The following is a 20,810-nucleotide window of genomic DNA, read 5'->3' as shown; positions in this document are numbered from 1 at the left end:
TTCACAAAGATAATCAGAAACCCCTTTAAAGACCTGGATCTTAGTTAAACAAGACGGAGAAGTGATCACGGCGCATTGTAACTGTATGGCTGGGTAAGAATTTTGTCGCGACCTTCATGCATATGGACTTTGTGAGGATTGAGGAGTAAACAAAGAAACAGCTGGGGACTTTAGCGCTTTGTGACTAAAAAAGTACTGTAAAATAATAACACATAGCAAGAAAAGTACTTGGAGAACACTAAAGACATAGCTGAGAGGGAGGTACAAACCTTTCACGAAGAGATCACTGCAAACGCAAGCATGCTTCAACTTGGCTCCCTTCGATTTCAGTGAGAGATTCAAAAGCCACCTTTCTTGACATCTTTTTGTGAAATCCTGTGTTCGTTCACCCTTTTTTATTAGTTCACTGGGAACCCTGAAGAAACTTTTCAGTTTCACGGTTTGATCGAGTCAAACAACCTAAAACAACGCAAGCGTAAGGCACTTTTCATGTGAGCAATGCACCTTCTCCGTACAAACGTTTTGTCAGCTGAGCTTTGGTAGACCACCAGCTAAAGTTTTGAATAACTAATGAGGTGGCTGTGACATCACGTGAAACCCAGCAATAGGCATGCTCTTTGCCCCACCCACCCAGTGATGGCTCAGCCCTCTCAATCATAGATGTCTAGTGATGTCCCTGCTAGTAACATCATCCATCATGGGTACACGGTGGTGTAGTGGTTATAAAGCCTCGGTCACAACCGGCCGTACGTGCTCCTACGGCCGGTCTACGTGCAAAAAACGCAAGAAACGCACGGAGGGCACGCGTGTGACGTGCTGATTTTCGAGCCGTAGACTGGCCGCAGAGGTTCTTTGTCATGTCAAACAAACTCTACGGGCGCTTACGTTTTTTTCAGGTTGCAAGACAAACTTACGGCCAACGTGCGTCTTTCTCCACGAACAAAAAAAAAACGCAGCGATTTGGGAAACGCCAGAAATTGCACGGCCAAAAAATTGTATGTCCGGTTGTGACCTAGGCTTTAGCACGGTCGCCTCACAGCAAGAAGGTTCTGGGTTCGAACCCAGCGGCTGGCAAGGGCCATTCTGTGTGGAGTTTGCATGTTCTCTGCGTGGGTTTCCTCCGGGTGCTCTGGTTTCCCCCACAGTCCAAAAGACATGCAGGTTAGGTTAATATGGGATGGCCTTGAGTGAGGCAGCTAACTCCCAACTGCTCCCTGGGCGCTGTTAGCATGTCTGCCTACTGCTCTGGGTATGTGTGTGTGTGCTCATTGCTCACGTGTATGTGTGTGTTCACTGCTTCAGATGGGTTAAATGCAGAGAGGAAATTTCACAAGTGTGTGATGAATAAAGTTGTGCTTTCTTTTCACTCGTGATTTGTTGACCTTCCTTGGTTTGCTGAATTGGCATTTATTTCACCAAATATTGCATTAAAACATGGAAAAATTCAATGATATCGATGAGCAGGTGACTGTATCACAGGATAGACTTAAAAAGAAACCGAATCCAGCCATGATCTAATCCAGCCATCCAGCAAATTCAGATTTGCTGTTTTTCTGAAAATCAATCAATCAATCAATAAATATATAATAAAATAAAATTGGGGAATCGTCTGTTTTTGCCATCAAATGTGATAAAAAAACCCTCTTTTTTGTTTTGTTTTAATAAAGTTAGAGGGCGGCACGGTGGTGTAGTGGTTAGCGCTGTCGCCTCACAGCAAGAAGGTCCGGGTTCGAGCCCCGTGGCCGGTGAGGGCCTTTCTGTGCGGAGTTTGCATGTTCTCCCCGTGTCCGCGTGGGTTTCCTCCGGGTGCTCCGGTTTCCCCCACAGTCCAAAGACATGCAGGTTAGGTTAACTGGTGACTCTAAATTGACCGTAGGTGTGAATGTGAGTGTGAATGGTTGTCTGTGTCTATGTGTCAGCCCTGTGATGACCTGGCGACTTGTCCAGGGTGTACCCCGCCTTTCGCCCGTAGTCAGCTGGGATAGGCTCCAGCTTGCCTGCGACCCTGTAGAAGGATAAAGCGGCTAGAGATAATGAGATGAGATGAGATAATAAAGTTAGATTTTTCAGATCATGACTTATTAATTAATTAATTACTGCATATCAATTCAGACTGCTCCAATGTGAAACGGCCAGTTCTATCAGGGAACTCAGACAAAAAAAAAAAAAATTACAGAAAATTTTTTTGCTCCCCAACACTTCACATGTTCTCCTAGTGCTCAGCTGAGTTTCCTCTATGTTCTCTGGTCAGTACTTGTATCCAAACATACAGTCCAATTGTGGCGTTTTGTTGTGTACACCAAAAAGTGTTGTGCAAAAACCCACACATCACAGAGCCACATTTCCACATAACTCATGATGTTCAGCTACAAAACTGTTCTGGCAAGCACAAGTGGTATTACGTGTAACTGGCTATTACTTAACTTGTATCACTTAAAATGCCTCCACAACTTGTTTTATCATTACCATTTGAGCATGTCTGAGACGGCTGTGCGCTGTTAAACACCGTGCTGACACACGCTATGGGTCTGACTTACCAAAAGTTCAGAATGCATCTAAAAATGTGTTACTATGAGCAAAATCAACAAAACAATCCTTGATTAGCCAAGGAAAATGTTCTGCACCATTTCCGGAGTGTGCTGTTTCTCTGAAGCTGAGCCTTTTCTGACCACGACCAGAGCCGTACAGGCAACACGCCATCACACGTGAGAGCCAAATGATCGCTCCCTCACACACACACCACACACACTCTCCTTCTTTCTTAAACCAGTGGCGTAACAGTGGAGCAGGACACTTCACACCTGACATGCACTTTTGTCCCTTCTCATAAAATTTGACGTCATTTCAAAATAATTTCAGTTCTATACTGTATGTGTGAAAAAGTGTGGCTGTGTGAGTCACCATGTATGAGTTTTAGTCTGAGTTTTTGTGCTGGAGTGCTGTGTGTTTTCCTTTGTCCCGACATCCCAAACGTATTCCCTGACAGAGTTGTGTCTACCTCCTGACATCACCTTTGGTTCAGAGACACACATCAGTGCTTTAGGTATTACATTATAGTTTCCTTGATAAAGTAAGTAGAAATGCTCTGTTCAGGAAATACATACACTGAAAGAACGGAAGAGCTCAGCAACACGCCTAAGAGTGCACCGTATGTGCAAGGCAACCAGTTTGCTAAGTGTGCGTTCATTTATGAAAGATTACGCGAGTTAATCAGAGAGGATTTGCATTTGCTTACACAGCAATCCCTCTAATTAGGCCTCTAATTAGTCCCAGGTCACACCCACAATCAGAAACGGAGCTGTGCTTCTTAGGAAAGAATCTCCGAAAGGGAGAGGGAAAGGGGGATTGACACTAGCCAGGAATGTGTCAGTGAGTCCTACAGCACTGCCCATGTGTTAATGTGTATGTGTGTGTGTGAGAGGAAGTGTATAGTTTTTCCATTAGTGTAAATCCCTCATGTTAATGTGAATCTAAAAATTGGACTGCATTTATTTGGTCTGTGAATGTTGCCTTGAGTGTGTATGTGCTGCGTACACCACTTCTAAATCTACTGCGCTCCCAGTTTGTGTCTAGCGTAATAAATGTCCGGGAAACTCCCAAGCAGAGAGCAGCCAGGAGAACAGAGCACAAATTCCACCGGCAAAAGCAGAGACTGTGGCAGCGAGCAGAGGACCGCAGACGCACAGAAGAGACGGAGCGGGGTGACTAGTAATACTCGGGCCGTTTCGGTATGGGGAGTGGAGCGTTCGTCAAAGTGTGTGTCGAGTTTTACGAGTTTTCTTATGTATTTGAATCCATTTTATAACTGCCTGATGATAAATCAAAGTGCAGCTGTGAGCGAGTGTCATGACCTCTTATTAGTGGCAAGACACACAAACACACACTCTGGTCGGTGTGTGAGTCCCGAGCTGTGAGTCACTAAAGTGCGGTTTGTCTGTAACTAGCTGTGTCTCCAGTTCCCAGTCTACAGCCTGATCATTTCTTTCTACATAAACCCCTCCTTCCTGTGTGTGTGTGTATAAATATATATATATATATATATATATATATATATATATATATATATATATCTCACAACTCACCTCTGCTCTATGTTAAAGATGGAAAAGACATGTTTGCTGGACATGAAAGTCTTCTCCATATAGCGCACTCTCAGGTTGTCCAGAGGCAACATGTACTTCTTCTCCTTCTCCTGAGGAAAGGGTCACACACAGGACAGAAATCAAGGGTGAAGCGTTTGAAACAGGAGGCCATCTCGAGCCGAGCTCAAGCGCACCCGTAAACCATTTAACCATAACTCTAGAACGGCTCCATACAAAAATCCACCATTTGACATGAATCACTTTCAGGGAAGATTGTTTTCAAAATTTGTAAACAAACTCAGATGCTGGATGTTCTACTTGATGTTGTTTACTTGATGTTTCTGACTTCTGACCACAAAGCGCTTTAGTGTTTGGAGCTTGAAGAGATGACACACAAACAGGGGCAGAAATTCATTTGGCAGCTATGCTGACTAAGCTCATGTCTTGTGTGGTCCAGGTTATATTAGCGCACTGTAAGGACTTCTTACAGTGAGTGTTTCTCTCTTTATGACAAGGTTGACTCAAAGTTGGTCATGTTTGCCAATCAGTGCACTTTTTCCTAATAGCAGGTTGGACTTTCTAATTTGTCAGCTTGTAAAAGACAGCAGTCAAGTCTTGATCATGTGACTCGGTAACTCTGGGATAAAAGTGTACAAGTGGATTAAAATTTGGATTGAAAAAACTCCTCCACCTTTACCCATCGTTTACACTTTTCAAAATTCAACATTTTACAGTTTTTAGTTCAACAGCTGACTCTTCTTGATATACCATAAATTACTTTTTTTCAGGGCGGTACGGTGGTGTAGTGGTTAGCGCTGTCGCCTCACAACAAGAAGGTCCGGGTTCGAGCCCCGTGGCCGGCGAGGGCCTTTCTGTGCAGAGTTTGCATGTTCTCCCCGTGTCCGCGTGGGTTTCCTCCGGGTGCTCCGGTTTCCCCCACAGTCCAAAGACATGCAGGTTAGGTTAACTGGTGGCTCTAAATTGACCGTAGGTGTGAATGTGAGTGTGAATGGTTGTCTGTGTCTATATGTCAGCCCTGTGATGACCTGGCGACTTGTCCAGGGTGTACCCCGCCTTTCGCCCGTAGTCAGCTGGGATAGGCTCCAGCTTGCCTGCGACCCTGTAGAACAGGACAAAGCGGCTAGAGATGATGAGATGAGACTTTTTTTCACTTTACGTAGACTGTCCATACAAGTCACGCAGGAACCACATGACTGTTTTTTCTTATTAAAATCTGGAAAGAATCAGCACCGCAGAAAGTATTGTTTGCTAACTGTAGATCAACTAAACGTCTGTACTCTGTTCACACAAATCAAAAGCACCCAATGTCTTTTCACCGAATGCAAAGTGAAAACGATACTACAGTGGTTATAAAAAAAGTGTACACACCTCGTTAAAATGATCGGTTTTTCTGATGTAAAAAAATGAGAGCACGATAAATAGTTTCAAAACTTTTCCCACCTTTAATGTGACCTGTACAATTCAATTGAAAAACAAACAAATCTGTTAGGGGGAAAAGCGTAAAAAATAAAAAATGTACAATAAGCTGGTTGCATAAGTGTGCACACCCTTAAACTATTACTTTGTTGAAGCACCTTTTGATTTCATTACAGCATTCAGTCTTTTTGGGTTCACACCTGCCGTCAATTAAAATGACTCTGATTAACCCCAAATAAAGTTCAGACATTTACTCAGTCGCATCCTCCAGCAAAAGCCAGCGTTCACAGAGAGCTTACAAAGCATCACAGGGATCTCACTGTTGAAAGGTATCAGTCAGGAGAAGGGTACAAAAAATTTCCACAGCATTAGATATACCATGGAGCACAGTGAAGACAGTCATCAAGAAGTGGAGAAAATATGGGACAACAGTGACATTACCGAGAACTGGACTTCCCTCCAAAACTGATGAAAAGACAAGACAAAAACTGGTCAGAGAGGCTGCCAAGAGGCCGACAGCAACACTGAAGGAGCTGCAGGAATTTCTGACAAGTACTGGTTGTGTACTACATGTGACAACAATCTCCCGTATTCCCCATATGTCTGGACGATGAGGTAGGGTCAAAGAAAAACATCCAGGCCCGGCTAAATTTTGCAAAAAAATACATCGACTCTCCCAAAAGCATGTAGGAAAACGTGTTATGGTCTGATGAAACCAAGGTTGAACTTTTTGGCCACAATTCCAAAAGGTATGTTTGGCGCAAAAACAATACTGCGCATCACCAAAAGAACACCATACCCACGGTGAAGCATGGTGGTGGTAGCATCATGTTTTGGGGTTGTTTTTCTTCAGCTAGAACAGGGGCTTTAGTCAAGGTGGAGAGAATTATGAACAGTTCTAAATACCAGTCAGTTTTGGTCCCAAACCTTCAGGTGTCTGCTAGAAAGCTGAAGAGGAATTTCATCTTTCAGCACGACAATGACCCAGCCAGAGCCCAGACCTAAATCCAATTGAAAATCTGCGGGGTGACCTGAAGAGGGCTGTGCACAAGAGACGCCCTCGCAATCTGACAGATTTGGAGCGCTTTTGCAAGCAAGAGTGGGCAAATATTGTCAAGTCTAGATGTGGCAGGCTGATGGACTCCGACCCAAAAAGACTGAATGCTGTAATGAAATCAAAAGGTGCTTCAACAAAGTATTACTTTAAGGGTGTGCACACTTATGCAACCAGCTTATTGTACATCTTTTATTTTTTCCCCCCTAACAGATTTGTTTGTTTTTCAATTGAATTGTACAGGTTATAGGTCACATTAAAGGTGGGAAAAGTTTTGAAACTATTTATCGCGGTCTCATTTTTTTTACATCAGAAAAACCGATCATTTTAACAGGGTGTGTACACTTTTTATACCCACTGTATATGAATAATGATTCTGGATTATTAACTGACAGTAAAATCAAAAGCGTACAAACAAATTATTAAAAAAAATATATCAGTCACTGGGAAAAAAAACCCCATCGTATATAATTGCTGGCAGAGAGTTTTTTTTATTAAAAAACAAAACAAAAAAAAGCAGAGAGACATCCTATATGATTGGAGAGGTCGAGGTCATGCGGGCACTGGAGGAATTTATCTTGATTATTTCTGCCTTTGAAAGCCAAAAACCTCTAAACACACATATTACACAACCTGAATCAAATGGAATCATGTACGGCTGTTTAACAGATGCTGCAATTTTATGTTTAACACAAATCAGCTCTAATAACAGCCTGATAGCAGCGTCGTGCTGGTCCTAAAGAGTCTCAGAGCTGGTGTGATCGAGATCCATGTAATCAGAGTTAACATAGCTGGAGGGCAGCTTACTAAAAGACTGAGCACTTTGGGATGCTGCAAGATTTTTGGTGAGTGGCAAAAGGCTTGGGAGGGAGAGAAAAAGAATGAAAGGGGGATTGAAAGATAGAAGGAGAAGGCCCACATGTGGAAGTCATTATTCAGCCTGAGCCTCTAAAACACAACATTTCTCAAAAAGAGGGGGCAGCTTCCCCCTCTAACGCTCGCCCCCTCCTTCTGTCCAGGAGGGGCTGGGGTCTCAGGAAACGGCTTGGATTACACTGGGAATGACGGCACAGAGCAGAAGTTGCAGAGACCGAGAGAATGACAAGAAGACAAGAATCGAAGACGCAGAATTCCACAGAAGTGGAGATGTGGACTGATTGTGACCTCACAGAGCAAATACACAATCTAAATTAAAGGAAGCAAAAAAAAAGAGATCAGCTAAGACTTAGTTACATCCTGTGCCATTGCCTTCTATCCCTCGCTCTTCTTCTTTTCTTCTCTCTTCCACTTTCACTCACTCCCTGCACCCCTCCTCGGCTGTACCCCTCTAAAACTTTCTCTTTTTTCCCTTTCAGAGGCCCACTTCCTGCCGGAGTTTTTTAGAGGTTGAAAAAAAAGGTCAGAAATGACAGGCTGGCGTTAAGACTACAACATCTGGTACCGCTTTAGAAAAAAAAGGGGGGGGGGGGCAGGAAAAGTGCAGAAGAGTACTTGAAGTACAAAAAGAAGATAGATATGGGAGGAGAGGAGAGAACTGGAGAACTGCTGACGGAGGTGTGGACAGCAGAGTCTCGTAGAAAAGGACTGAAAGTCTGAAAAAAATTTTTTTGATAGCAAAAGACGATCCAAAAAATCAGGGTCCCCCAGGGTCCTATCAACCCATATATGGCCAGCAGGTTCCTCCCTCTCTCTCTCCCATTCTCCGCCCGTTCTCCCTCGTTCTTCTGTCGCTCTTTTTTCACCATGCCTTCCCTAAATGTGCTGCCAGACTGCCGGCTACAGGAGTGAAATGTGCCACGTCAAGACTGGATACTCAACCAAAGCGACAAGGAAAATGCACGGCGACTCCAGGACCGAGGCGTCTCTGATACTCAGACAGCGTAAAAGACAGGAACGGGACAAGACTGACAACGGAGCTCCGGCACGCGTTTCCCTGCCCTCCCCGTTTCCCTAGGTCGGGAAGCCACTGAGAGATGGAGAGAGAAACGGAGACTATTTCTATCTTGTTTATTTTTTATCTTCCACCTCCTCCTGCGAAAGTCTGAGCCAGCAAGAATGGGCTGAGCGATAGAGTAGATAGAGAGAAATGACGAAGACAGAGAGAGAGAGAGAGAGAGAGAGAGAGAGAGAGAGTGTGACAGGAAGGGATGGAACTATCTCCTGCTCCGTCATCCCAGTGTTCAGACTACCTGTTCAGGATCATACTGGTGTACAGTAGTCTGCACATTGGTTAGACTGTGCATGGACTGGCTACGCTCATGTGCACTTGATATACACTCACAGACCAATGACCTGAGAAACACAAAGTGACAGCATTTTAATCCTTATGTTTCTGTAGTGATTCTGTTTTTAGCCAAGGTTTGTACTGTGTCTGCTAATCAGTCTAATCTTCTATCGCTGCGATGTGAATGGCCAAGCGTTATAGCGGATTCGCTGATGTGGTTTGATGTGGTTTGGTGTTTAGCGATCAGACTGATAAGCCGCTGCGGTTTCAAAGAACGCACAAGATGCACGTGCAGCGTAACTTTGAATTCTGTATCTCTGACACTAGCTGAAAAGAAATGTGTGCAATATGAATGTGGGTTCAGTTTAGCATTTCACCTATGAGTCCACACACACACACACACACACACACACACACACACACACACACACACACACACAGTGCAAAAGTCTTAGGCACATGCAAAGACATGCCGTAGAGCAAAGACGCCTTCAGAAATCATGAAATTCAATGTTTCTACATTTAAAAAATACGATAAACAGCAGTAAACACTAATAAATGAAACAAAGTCAATATTTAGTGTTAGATGACCCTTTGCTTAAAAAAAAAAAGAAAAGTAGTCTCAGGTACAATGAGTGTAGTTTGATAAGGAAATGAGCTGTAGGTTCGACTGAGCATCTTACAGAACCAGCCACAGTTCTTCTGGACACTTTGTCACACTTGCTTCTTATTTTTGCAGCAAAACCCAGTAGCCTTCATTATGGTTTTTATTTGAAGTGTTTCTTATGTAATCTGGTGCTTTCTTTACTGACGTACGGTACAAACACTTTTCTGTAACACTGAATTTTGTGCTGGAAAACTAATGTTTGGAAATGTACAACGTTTTCGCACTGGCTTGATGACGTACAGTAGAAGTCATAAAATAAACATCTATAACAAAGTTTGGACTAAAAAAATAGGGTGCCTAAGACTTCTGCACACACACACACACACACACACACACAGATGACTGGAGACTTAGTAAGAGTCATCTGTTTTCTCTCATGCAGCATGAGTGTGAGAGAGAGAGAGAGAGAGAGAGAGAGAGAGAGAGAGAGAGAGAGAGAGAGGCTGCAGGAATGTGTGTCTGTTTAGTGTTGGGATGGTTTACTCAAAGCAGCGGCACCAGAAATACCGAGACAACTATAAGAACGGCTGTATGTAGTTGTAGTACAGATGCTGAACTATTAGCTAATGAGAAAGGAGAGGAGGGAGGGAGATTGAAAAAAGAGAGAGAGAGAGAGAGAGAGAGAGAGAGAGAGAGAGAGAGAGAGAGAGAGAACCCTGGCTATATGATAGGCTGTAAGGGGTGAAGGGGTGCAGGAGTAAGGAAGCAAGAGGGATTTCTCTCTCTCTCTCTCTCTCTCTCTCTCTCTCTCTCTCTCAGCAGGCTCTTGGAGGCTGGTGTTTGGACAAAGCCTTACAATTTTCCAGCCAGGAATGTGTATAGTCCCAGGGAGACTGCCAGCCACACAGAGAGAGAAAGCGAGAGAGAGAGAGAGAGAGAGAGAGAGAGAGAGAGAGAGAGAGAGACAGGAGATTTAAGGCACAAGACGAATGAAGTGTGAAATAAAGCTGAATGCCAAAAAAAAGATGTAGAAAAAGTCACAGCACGAGAAAAAAAAAAAACGCAAGGATGTGCGCGCAGACTTAAAGGAAAATAGGCGTAGACAAAGAGACAGCAATTAAACGGACAAACGGCTTCATGTGTGTTCCAGAATGACATGTTTTAGGCTTCCGAATACATCCAGAGAGGTATATAACCAAAGACGGATCTGAAGGCGTTCTTACAGTATAGGTTCTGCAGACGTGTACGCTTACTTATTTTTACATTTTTTTTTAAACTTAACGCTTTCATCAGAGGATTTTATAGTGAAGGTAGTTCATTACAAACTGATCCAAACAAAGCTCGACCTATCTGTATCAATTATATTTACTGTTAAACCGCTGCCACAAACACTGCAGGCAGAACAGTACTGCGTTCGATAGCCAGCAATACAGGAAGTCATTTATTACTTTGTGTAATTTATAACTCTGAGTGTAAGAAGTGTGTGCCTGCATGTGTTCGTAAGACTATAATTAAGTTTTGTGCTCCAGAATTGCGCAAGCGTCTGTGTAGTCACATGGGGAAGTCTTTAAGGGCAGAAATATTTGTGCAGACCTTTGTGTGTACCATGTCTCTTGCATATGCGTTTATAATCACTGACTGTGTGATGTATTTCTTCATCTAACCATTTGTATTTGGCTCAAATGTGTGTGTGTGTGTTCGTTTGGCTTGGGGGGAATCCAGCTGTGTTGGGGTGATCTGATCCAAATGCCTCTATTCCCAACAGAGAATGAGAGTGAGGGAGTATGTGTGTGTGTGTGTGTGAGAGAGCAAGAGAGAGACAGAGAGAGGGTCACAGAGGGCAAAAGAGAGGAAAGGAAGTTAAAGCGAGCAAGGTAGGAAGAAATAGGACAGAGCTACCTATAGAAAAGTGTAAAAACAGCAAACAAGTTGGCATAACTGATTGAATTTTCATTCTGGACTGGTTTTCCACACCAAAACTCATCTCCTTTCCAATTATACATCATCAGCAGAGCCTTTTCAGTGCTACTGTAATTAGTCACGCACCTCATATCCTAAGATATCATGATATGATATTCATTTTATTCCTTCACTGTGTTATACCATGAGAACGGATGTGTGTTATACGGTACGATTCCTCCTCTACTTCCATGCAAGTCCTCCTTTCCCAGAGGCAGAGCATGCTGCCATTGGCTGAGAGCGTTGTCTGTCTGCCTGTCTACACTTGCTGTGCAGAACTTCCTGCACCTGTACAGCAGGCACAGACAGGCAGACAGATGGCAGCCCACCTGGCAGGCCACGCGGCATGAGGGACGTGCCGGACAGCCAATCACGACTCGTAATGCTTGGGCACAAACGTTTTCAAGACTCGTCCTTGCATCGGTTGCCTGAAGATCTGATCCAAATAGACGAAACACAGGAAACGCCAAATGTTCAAGTGAGAAGTCACGTGAAACAGAAGCAGGCCAAACCTCACCTCGTCATCTTTAAACCAGGACAGGCTCTCTGCAGTCAGCAGGAACCAGTACTCTCTGGCCCCTCCCTTCATCAAACTAAGGTTGTTGATAGTCAGCCAGCCTTTTTGGATCACCTGCAAAGCAAGAAAGAGGTCAGGACTCCAGTGTTAGAAGGTGTGATCTGTGGGGAGGCGGAAAGAAAGACACCAGAAGGGAAAGGTCACCAGTCCTCTGGAAAACAGAGGAAGAGAGGTGTTAACTGGAGATAATTAAATAATAATAAAAAAAAAGTCTTGTGACTGAATACGTGTCTGAACAGAAGCATGCTGACATGTTTATAAGTGTTTTAAAGAATTCATTACACCAATTGATTGACTTGACTCTACCTGAGTCTAAGAAAACGTGACAGTAAAATGTCGAGCATAGATATTCACAGCCCAGGGAGTGTGACTGCAGGATACGTACTGACCAGCAGAGGAACAGGAAAGGACTGGTGTAAGAAAAAAGGAAGGGGAGACTAAAATACAAATGGTGCAGGCTGAGGATGAGAGAAAACGGAGGGATGAGGGGGTGGAGGTGATGAAAGAAAGGGAAGCAAAAAGCCCAGCTGGCGAATAGAAAATGAAGCAAGCGCACACATAGAGAGCGTGAAAGAAAGAGAGAGAGAGAGAGAGAGAGAGCAGCGAAGAGGACCTGAACTTCCTGTCCAACTGTACCCCATGTACAAAATGTGACCGCTCAATTACAGCAAGTAAGCAGAAAACATCTAGGTCTAAATCCAATGCCATTTAATTAGAGCACATACAGTATGTTCTTAGAAATGTCGGAGGTTCTTTCGGGACCCCGTAAAGGTTCTTCTGTGTAAAACCCTGCAACAAACTGTTTCCCTACCAGAAAGGGCTCCAAGTAGGATCATTTTTGAAAGCTAAGAGGCCTTATTTATCCAATGAACCCTTAAAGAACCCTCGAAGAACCCTTTCCAAGAGCATAACACAGTACAAAAAGCCATAAATATACAGTATCCAAGTCTCTGAAATTAGTTGGTGGAAATCCAAAAAACTGCTATGTGAAATGGTCACACGAACACCATGACATGATAAACCAATGATATCAATGGTCACATTCCAATACAATATGCGCAAATGTTGCTAGTGTTCTCGGCACGCTATTAGTAATTTGAAACGTTTGAACAGAGTCACACAAAATAAAGAAAAATTCACCTACCAACACTGTGTGATCTCAGTATACTGTACGTAAACACATGCACACCAGATGGACTCAGATCAGAGGCTATAAATCTACAGGCCTGGAGATTCCACAGGAGTTGGTACAGATGTGTTTCGAACATTGTCACGCTTACATAATATACACAACACAGACAGTGAAAAAGTATACATGTGCTAATCATGGATCGACGAAATATCAACGTGAATGAAAGCAGGTTGGATGAGTTTGACTGCTCGAAGAAATGTGAAAAAAAAAAAGAAAGAAGAGGATTTAGTTTGTGGGAATTTATGGTGTACTGTATCTAACAGGTTAGGACTGATGCGGGAGGAGATCAATGTTTTCGGGTTGGAGAGATGAGTCAAACATAAACAGAGTAAGCCGTGTGGATTAAGATGTTTCGTGAAATAGTCTCAATCCCTGAGCTCCACAAGACGTTTAGGGCACGTGTTAGAAGCTACAGAGAGCAGAATGAGAAGTGGTAGACAGTCGATAGGCGACAGACAGTAAAGCTTACAGACACGTAGGGCTCGTACAATTTGACTGGGAGGCGGAGGTGCAGCACCCTAAAAATGTCAGCAGAGAGAATAACACCATTACAATAGGACTAGTAAGCATCGCTTGCTTTACACAATACAACATCACACGTTCGTTAAGTACATTTCAGCTCTTGCGTCAACAAACAAACATGTAGACAGGAAAACTGAGTACACAAACTGTAAATCGATACATTTTTTGAAATCTGATGAAGCGCCCTTTCTGGACTGTTAATTAGTGAATATGATAAAAGACAGAGGCTTCATGCAGTGTGGATGCGAGTTACTCACCATGCCCCCTGCAGAACAGGCTGAGTAGTGCATGAGCGCAAAATATAAAATGGAGGAGACGAGAAGGGAAGGGAAGAGGGAAGGGAAGTTTGCATGGACTCATTGAGAATGGAAATAAAACGGAAGAGCTGGGACTATTACAGAAGAACCTGCAGTTACCTTCAGAATAAGCTTTACGTGACCTTAAGAACATAAGAATGAATTATTTTCAATTAGTGTGTATTCTACGATACTAGAAATGAATATGAGTAACAAAAAACATAAAGAAGCAGATGGTAGTAGGGGGCAGAGAAACAACAAAACAGCCATATTAGCATACCGCACTACATGCTGCAACAGGAAACAAATACATATGAGCGTAACGTTAGACATTAGTGATGAATCATCGCAAATCTACTGTGTAATAGCAAAAAATGAGGAAGGACACACAAACCACAGACAACACAGAAACAAGACATTAGGTACAATATCACAAATGCTTCATAACCTGGTCTTTGTCTAATGCAAGTCTACACTCATAGCATCACTCTAGAGGTGTGCACTGGGACTGGGGTTTCAGCGAAACCTGCAGGCGTCAATTGGCTAAGATAAATTGTCCCGCCACCCTGACCAAGATAAACTGGTTACAGAAACTGAGTGAGTGTTTATTCAGTAGCCTGTCTGTCCAGACCCCTAGTGGTGGAGACGCTGATGTCTACAGGCTGACCATTGTGTAAAAACAGCTTTCGTGTAAAGAATACAGTGACAACATCAGCAAAAACGGCATGTCATCTATCAAAGTAATACATTTTAAATGATCTGCATATGAAATTTGAACAACGAGACAACGATAAAAATTCAGTTGATGGACAAATTGTTTAGATCATTTATTAAAATTCAACATTTTAAAACCATGATCTATTACGGTACACGTCTCTTTAATTTAAGCGAGTAGTCATCGGTGTGCAGCGCTTAAATTTATGGACAATAATATTTAAATAGAAGTAGCTTTTAAAAAAAGACCCTATTTTGCCCTCTGAATGAACAGGTTAAGGAAAAAAATCTCTTAACCTTTCAACAGTGTGCACTTATTCAGGAGAACAAACTGAAATAACAGCTAATTCATTGCAGTGAAACAGAACTACAACCCCAATTCCAATAAAATTGGAACACTGTGTAAAACATAAATAAAAACAGAATGTGAAGATTTGCAAATCATGGAAACCCTATATTTCATTGAGAATAGTACAAAGACAACATATTAAATGTTGAAACTGAGAAATTTTATTGGGTTTTTTTGAAAAATATACACTCATTTTAAATTTGATGTCCGCAACACGTTTCAGAAAAGTTGGGACAGGGTCATCAAAAGACTGAAAAAGTTGTGCAATGCTAAAAAAAAACAAAAAAAACAAAAACTAAGTTGGTTAATTGGCAACAGGTCAGTAACATGATTGGGTATAAAAAGAGCACCCCAGACAGGCTGAGTCTCTCAGAAGTAAAGATGGGGAGGGGTTCACTGCTCTGTGAAAGATTGCGTGGGCAAACAGTGCAACAATTTAAGAATAACGTTCCTCAATGTAAAATCGCAAAGAATTTGGGAGTCACATCATCGATGGTACATAAGATCATTAAAAGACTCAGAGAACCTGGAGAAATCTTTGTAACCATCGTCTGTGAAAACACTTCATTAATGCATCCACAAATGCAAGTTAAAACCAGATATAAACAATATCCAGAAACACCGCCACCTTCTCTGGGCCTGAACTCTTTTATGATGGACTGAGGCGAAGTGGAAAACTGCCCTGAGGTCTGACGAATGAAAAGTAGAAATTCTTTTTAGAAATCATTGACACCACGTCCTCCAGGCTAAAGAGGAGAGGGACCATCCGGCTTGTTATCAGCGCACAGTTCAAAAGCCAGCATCTGTGATGGTATGAGGGTGCAATTAGCGCACATGACATGACATGGGTAGCTTGAACATCTGGGAATGCATCATTAATGCTGAATGATATATACGCGATTCAGAGCAATATGCTGCCACCCAGACAAAATCTTTTTCAGGTAAGACCTTCCTTCTTTCAACAAGACAATGCCAAACCGCTTTCTGCACATATTAAAACTGCATAGCTCCGTAGTAAAAGAGTCCAGGTGCTAAACTGGCCTGCCTGCAGTCCAGATCTGTCTCCCATTTAAAACATTTGGTGCATCATGAAGCACAGAATACCACAAAGGAGCAACTGAAACTGTATATCAGGCAAGAACGGGACAACATTTCTCTTTCAAAACTACAGCAATTGGTCTCCTCAGTTCCCAACCGTTTACAGAGTGTTGTTAAAAGAAGAGGTGATGCAACACAGTGGTAAACATGCCCCTGTCCCAACTTTTTTTGAAACGTGTTGGTGACATCAAATTCAAAATGAGCATATATTTTTAAAAAAACAACAACATTTCTGTTTCAGCAATTGATATGCTGTCTTTGTACTATTTTCAATGAAATATAGAGTTTCCATGATTTGCAAATGATCGCATTCTGTTTATATTTACAGTTTACACAGCGTCCCACCTTTTTTACCTCGCCCGGGACGGAGTCCACCAGGGGGCGAGGTATTGTTTTCGGTGGGGTTTGTTTGTTTTTTTGTTCATGATATTACGGGAAAACGGCTAGACCAATCTTCATGAAACTTTCAGGATAGATGGGCATTGGTCTCAAATAGAACCTCAAACATTTTGAGGGTCATCCAGTCAAGGTCACCGAAAAGGTCAAAATCGTTTTTTCGCGATATCGTCCTTTATATTCATTCAGACGTGTTCTGATTGGCTGAGAGCAGTACGGTGTGTTCTGATTGGCTGAGAGCAGTACGGTGTGCGAATGAGAAGCAGAATCAGAACCATGTTTATTGGCCAAGTATGTTCACACACAAGGTCAAAATCAAGGTCAAGGTTACTAAAAAGATCAAAATCGTTTTTTCGCAATATCTTCCTTCATATTCATCGAAAGTGCTACCAGGCGAGGTTTGTTTTGCCTGCCATCACGTGTTGGAATTGGAGTTGTAAATATCTGTGTGGCGATCTGGAGAAATAATTTTTGAGGAAGAAGTTTTTAAAAACAGTCCCGTGTACAGCTCTATATCACACCGTCTGACTCACATTTACATGACACTGACTCACCTGGTTCCATGTGGAAGCCTTTTTAGTAATCTGATTATTTCTCTGTTGTGCACTTGAAATACAGAAAAGAGTAACAGAAAAAGAGTTGCGTGCTTTTTCATTATACATCGTAACCTGGCCTGAATTTGTATTTGTGCTCATGCGTACGTGAATATGAGAACTCACTTGGTGAATCCGATAAAGTCTTCATGATTGGTGTTGATGTAGGAAAGCTGAATTTCTATTGAAAGGAAAATCTGTTGCAAGATAAGAGAGTGCAAGATAATAGAACACATTCATAGCTCTGGATAATAAAGTTTTAATGTTGACCTGAAGTTGGAGTGTCACGTCACGTGCATGAGAAGAGATTTACATGCAGTTTAGCTCTCACCTGGTCTTTGGTTCGAGTCTCTTGTTCCCGAATGTGTGTGGTCACTATTCTCTCTGTCTCTTCCTGCAGCTTTGGAAAGGTCCCTAACTGGACACCAGACAGTAAAGATCCACAATTGCATATGTACATGCTTTATGCGCACTCCATTTCAGTAATATTACACACACACACACTTATAATACCTTGCTGATGCACTGTTTCACTGTGGCTATGAGCTCCTGGATGACCATATCAACACATTTAATACACGGGCCTTTAAGCTTCACTATCTCCTTCTTCACAATGGCCTCAAATGCCAGGTCAGGAGTGAATAAGCCTGTCCTAGACAAACAAACAAACACACAAACAAAAATAGACCACCACAGACAGCATATGTACCTATGAGCTGCGAGTATAATACACTGTCAGACTAAAGATAGAATAAAGGTGTGGTGTTTGAAAGCCAGACCTGATCCCATGAATATTCTTGATGGCATAGCTTATCTCACGTCGTAACTCTTTCTCATCAAACTCAATCTGATGAGCCAATGAAAAATGGATGAGTGTGAACTATTACAAGGCACAGTTTAATCAGTGATGCAGATGTGATGTGATGTGATGACCAGCACACACCTTGATGAGCTCAAAGGGAAAGCGCTCATGAAAGATGCGATTGATTTTGGCTCCTCCTGAGAGCTGAACTGTGTCCACTTGGTCACCAGAGCCCTCAATCATCTTCTCAAAGTCCAGCCCAAAGTGCTGGATTAGCCTGGATGACAGAGATTATGACAAAAGAATACTTGGGTTGAAAGCTGTAAGTCGAGCTGTCCTAGAGTACTGGGTTTGTGAGAATTGTCAGTATTAACAAGAATGCCTCTCTTCAATTGGGGGAAAAAAATGCTTTCAGGGAATGGATATCAGGACCATGTGAATTTATTTATCACAGTGATTTACTGCTTTACAGCAATATTTAGAGCAAAATTTGAACCCTAACCAAAACTAGAAAAGCACTCGAAGAGCTCAGACCTCCGCCAAGAATCCTTTAAAAAAATCCGGGATCCAGAAGGTGATCCGGATCACCGCCAAAATTTAATGGATTGTTACTTGTGCCCAGTCACACCTCTGGGAAAAATTTCAGAGCAATCTGTTCATAACTTTTTCCGTAATGTTGCTAACAGACAAACCAACAAACAAACCAACAAACCAATGCTACCGAAAACATAACCTCCTTGGCGGAGGTAATAAGGCCATTATCAATCTGCCAAGAATGTTTAGTGTCCAAACGTTTCTTCCTGTTGGAGCTCTACTAAATGTCACCAAATCTTTGATCATTACTTTTTAGGTTCATTAGAGTCGTAGGTCTAGATTCATTTTTTTTGACATACCATTGCTTTAAAGCTATACTGCCTTTCAGATTTTTCAACTGTAGGTCATAAAAAGAATTTTCCCCGACACCCAATTATTTTTGTTCAGCGGACCAAAAGCTACTGAATTCAAATCACAGACGTCAAATTTTATTAGTTTTTTTAATAGAACAATGAATGAATTTGAGGCCACATGGCTCCGCTATTTTTTCTGCTTCACCATGACCCAATTCAAGATACTACATCATGCATCACATGGTGGGCTTTCCCCATTCGTGCAAGGCACTGTAGGATACAAATTTGAAGCAGGAGAGAAAAATGGAGGACGTGAGTGTGCGAATGAACCGTGAAAGACCGACTACAGTAACGAAAAGCGAGAAGAAAAGACGTTATGTTGCGAAGGAAAGGAAACGCAGGACCAAACTAATAAATATCGGTGGTCAGCGAGCACCTCGGTGTGATCAGCTGTTCGTTTAGCGACAGAATGACGTAACTGTCAGTGCACCATCAAGGTAAACCTGTAGATGGCAGTAATGCAACATTGTGGATGCCAGCTGCCGTAAAACCAAAAAGAAGAAGAAGGTACATGCACACACGGACTTCCTCTGTCTGCTTGACTGCGCAAAGCGAGCGATTTCATGCACATTATTTGCGAGGGAATCCCTTCAAATTAAATAATTTCCCAGCCACAGAATGGCCTGATATTTTTTTTTGGAGATATTACAGAAATAAACATATATCACAATGACCAAATTTCAGAGGGAACTAAATTTCACCGATTTTATGAAATCGAAAGGCCGTCTAGCTTTAAAGTTTCAGTCTTGCTTGCAACTGTGTATGTCTTCCCTTACAAAAAAGAAGTTTATTCAAGTGTGCTTCTAGTATAGTTCTTTTAAACTAAAAATAAGAGAGTATGCTTTCAGTTTACTTTTTATTTACCTATCAGAGATATACTTAATAAAGTTATACATAAGTATACTTGGCTTATACTGAAACGTATATAGAAAAGTCTAAGTATATTAAGCTGATACTTAAACTTTTGATCAAGATATACTTAACAAAAGTGTAATAAAGTATTAAAATATTTGTGCCTTATGTTTAAGTGTACTTGCCCTGTAGCTGGGCTTCAGCATTGTTCGGTCTTAGGCATGTCTGTGGTTCCATATAAGTTTTTTTTTTAAATTTCTCCTGAGTGGGATAATTAAATTAATTAATTTATTTATTAATTTATTTATTTTCCTTTAGTGCTTGGATGTCAGTTTCAGTTTTCATTGCCATGTTTTTATATTTTGGCATTTAATACAATGTTGCTTTAAATTCTGATTTTTGAAGAAAATGAATATGTTCTTAATCCTGAATATCTGTTGTTATTTTGTGAATTCTTACCTTTATAACGTCATTGTATCTTAAGGTACAAAACACTTAAGTTGTCTACTGGTAGTGTGCATGAGGTAAGGGTTAGGGCTAGAAAACTAATAGTATACCTAGAAGGGTAATTGCAGTATACTTCAAAACTAAAAAGTGGACTAGATGTACCGGTATATAACCAGTAACTAATAGTGTATTTCCAATATGCTATAAAGTATACTTTTATAAACTAAAAATTGGACTAGAAATGTATAACGAGTAAACCGATAGTATATTTCCAGTATACTACAAAGTATACTTTAGTAAACTAAAAAGTGGACTAGAAGTATAAAACAAGTAAACTCATAGTATATTTCCAGTATACTATGAAGTATGCATTTGTAAACTAAAGAGTGGACTTCAACTATAGAACTAGTAAACTATCAGTATATATGTTTACTTGTGGTATACTTGCAGTACAAAATAAAAAATACTAGTTGTATACTCAAAGTTTACTTCTCTTAGACTTAAAGTATACTTTTTATAAACTAAAACCGAGCCAATTTAGTCCCAAGAAGTATTAGATTAGTTTTACTTACAAGTATACTGGAAATACATTGATATCAGTATACTTGGTACACTTAAGGAAATATACTTTAACTTAAGTATACGTAATAAAATTAACTTGA

At 41.5% G+C, this 20,810-nt stretch overlaps 1 protein-coding gene across 6 annotated transcripts in view; it reads right to left on the bottom strand.

The window, feature by feature from the left end:
* The window catches only part of dnm3a (dynamin 3a), an 82,621-nt gene that overhangs the window by 44,411 nt on the left and 17,400 nt on the right, over nt 1–20,810 (bottom strand). For 4 of the 6 annotated variants that reach the window (XM_060917559.1, XM_060917564.1, XM_060917560.1 and 1 more), the window contains exons 9-17: nt 18,044–18,179; nt 17,880–17,947; nt 17,614–17,752; nt 17,432–17,518; nt 17,227–17,297; nt 17,062–17,113; nt 13,621–13,650; nt 11,881–11,994; nt 4,083–4,192 (exon numbers count right to left, since the gene is read on the bottom strand). In XM_060917559.1, the coding sequence (XP_060773542.1) occupies nt 4,083–4,192; nt 11,881–11,994; nt 13,621–13,650; nt 17,062–17,113; nt 17,227–17,297; nt 17,432–17,518; nt 17,614–17,752; nt 17,880–17,947; nt 18,044–18,179 (807 nt within the window). The remainder of the gene's footprint in view (nt 1–4,082; nt 4,193–11,880; nt 11,995–13,620; nt 13,651–17,061; nt 17,114–17,226; nt 17,298–17,431; nt 17,519–17,613; nt 17,753–17,879; nt 17,948–18,043; nt 18,180–20,810) is intronic. The other 2 variants (XM_060917563.1, XM_060917565.1) reach the window with 2 other exon arrangements.

Source organism: Neoarius graeffei, chromosome 3 (assembly GCF_027579695.1).
Source record: "Neoarius graeffei isolate fNeoGra1 chromosome 3, fNeoGra1.pri, whole genome shotgun sequence".
Lineage (NCBI taxonomy): Eukaryota > Metazoa > Chordata > Actinopteri > Siluriformes > Ariidae > Neoarius > Neoarius graeffei.
This window is presented reverse-complemented; position numbering and strand designations above follow the sequence as displayed.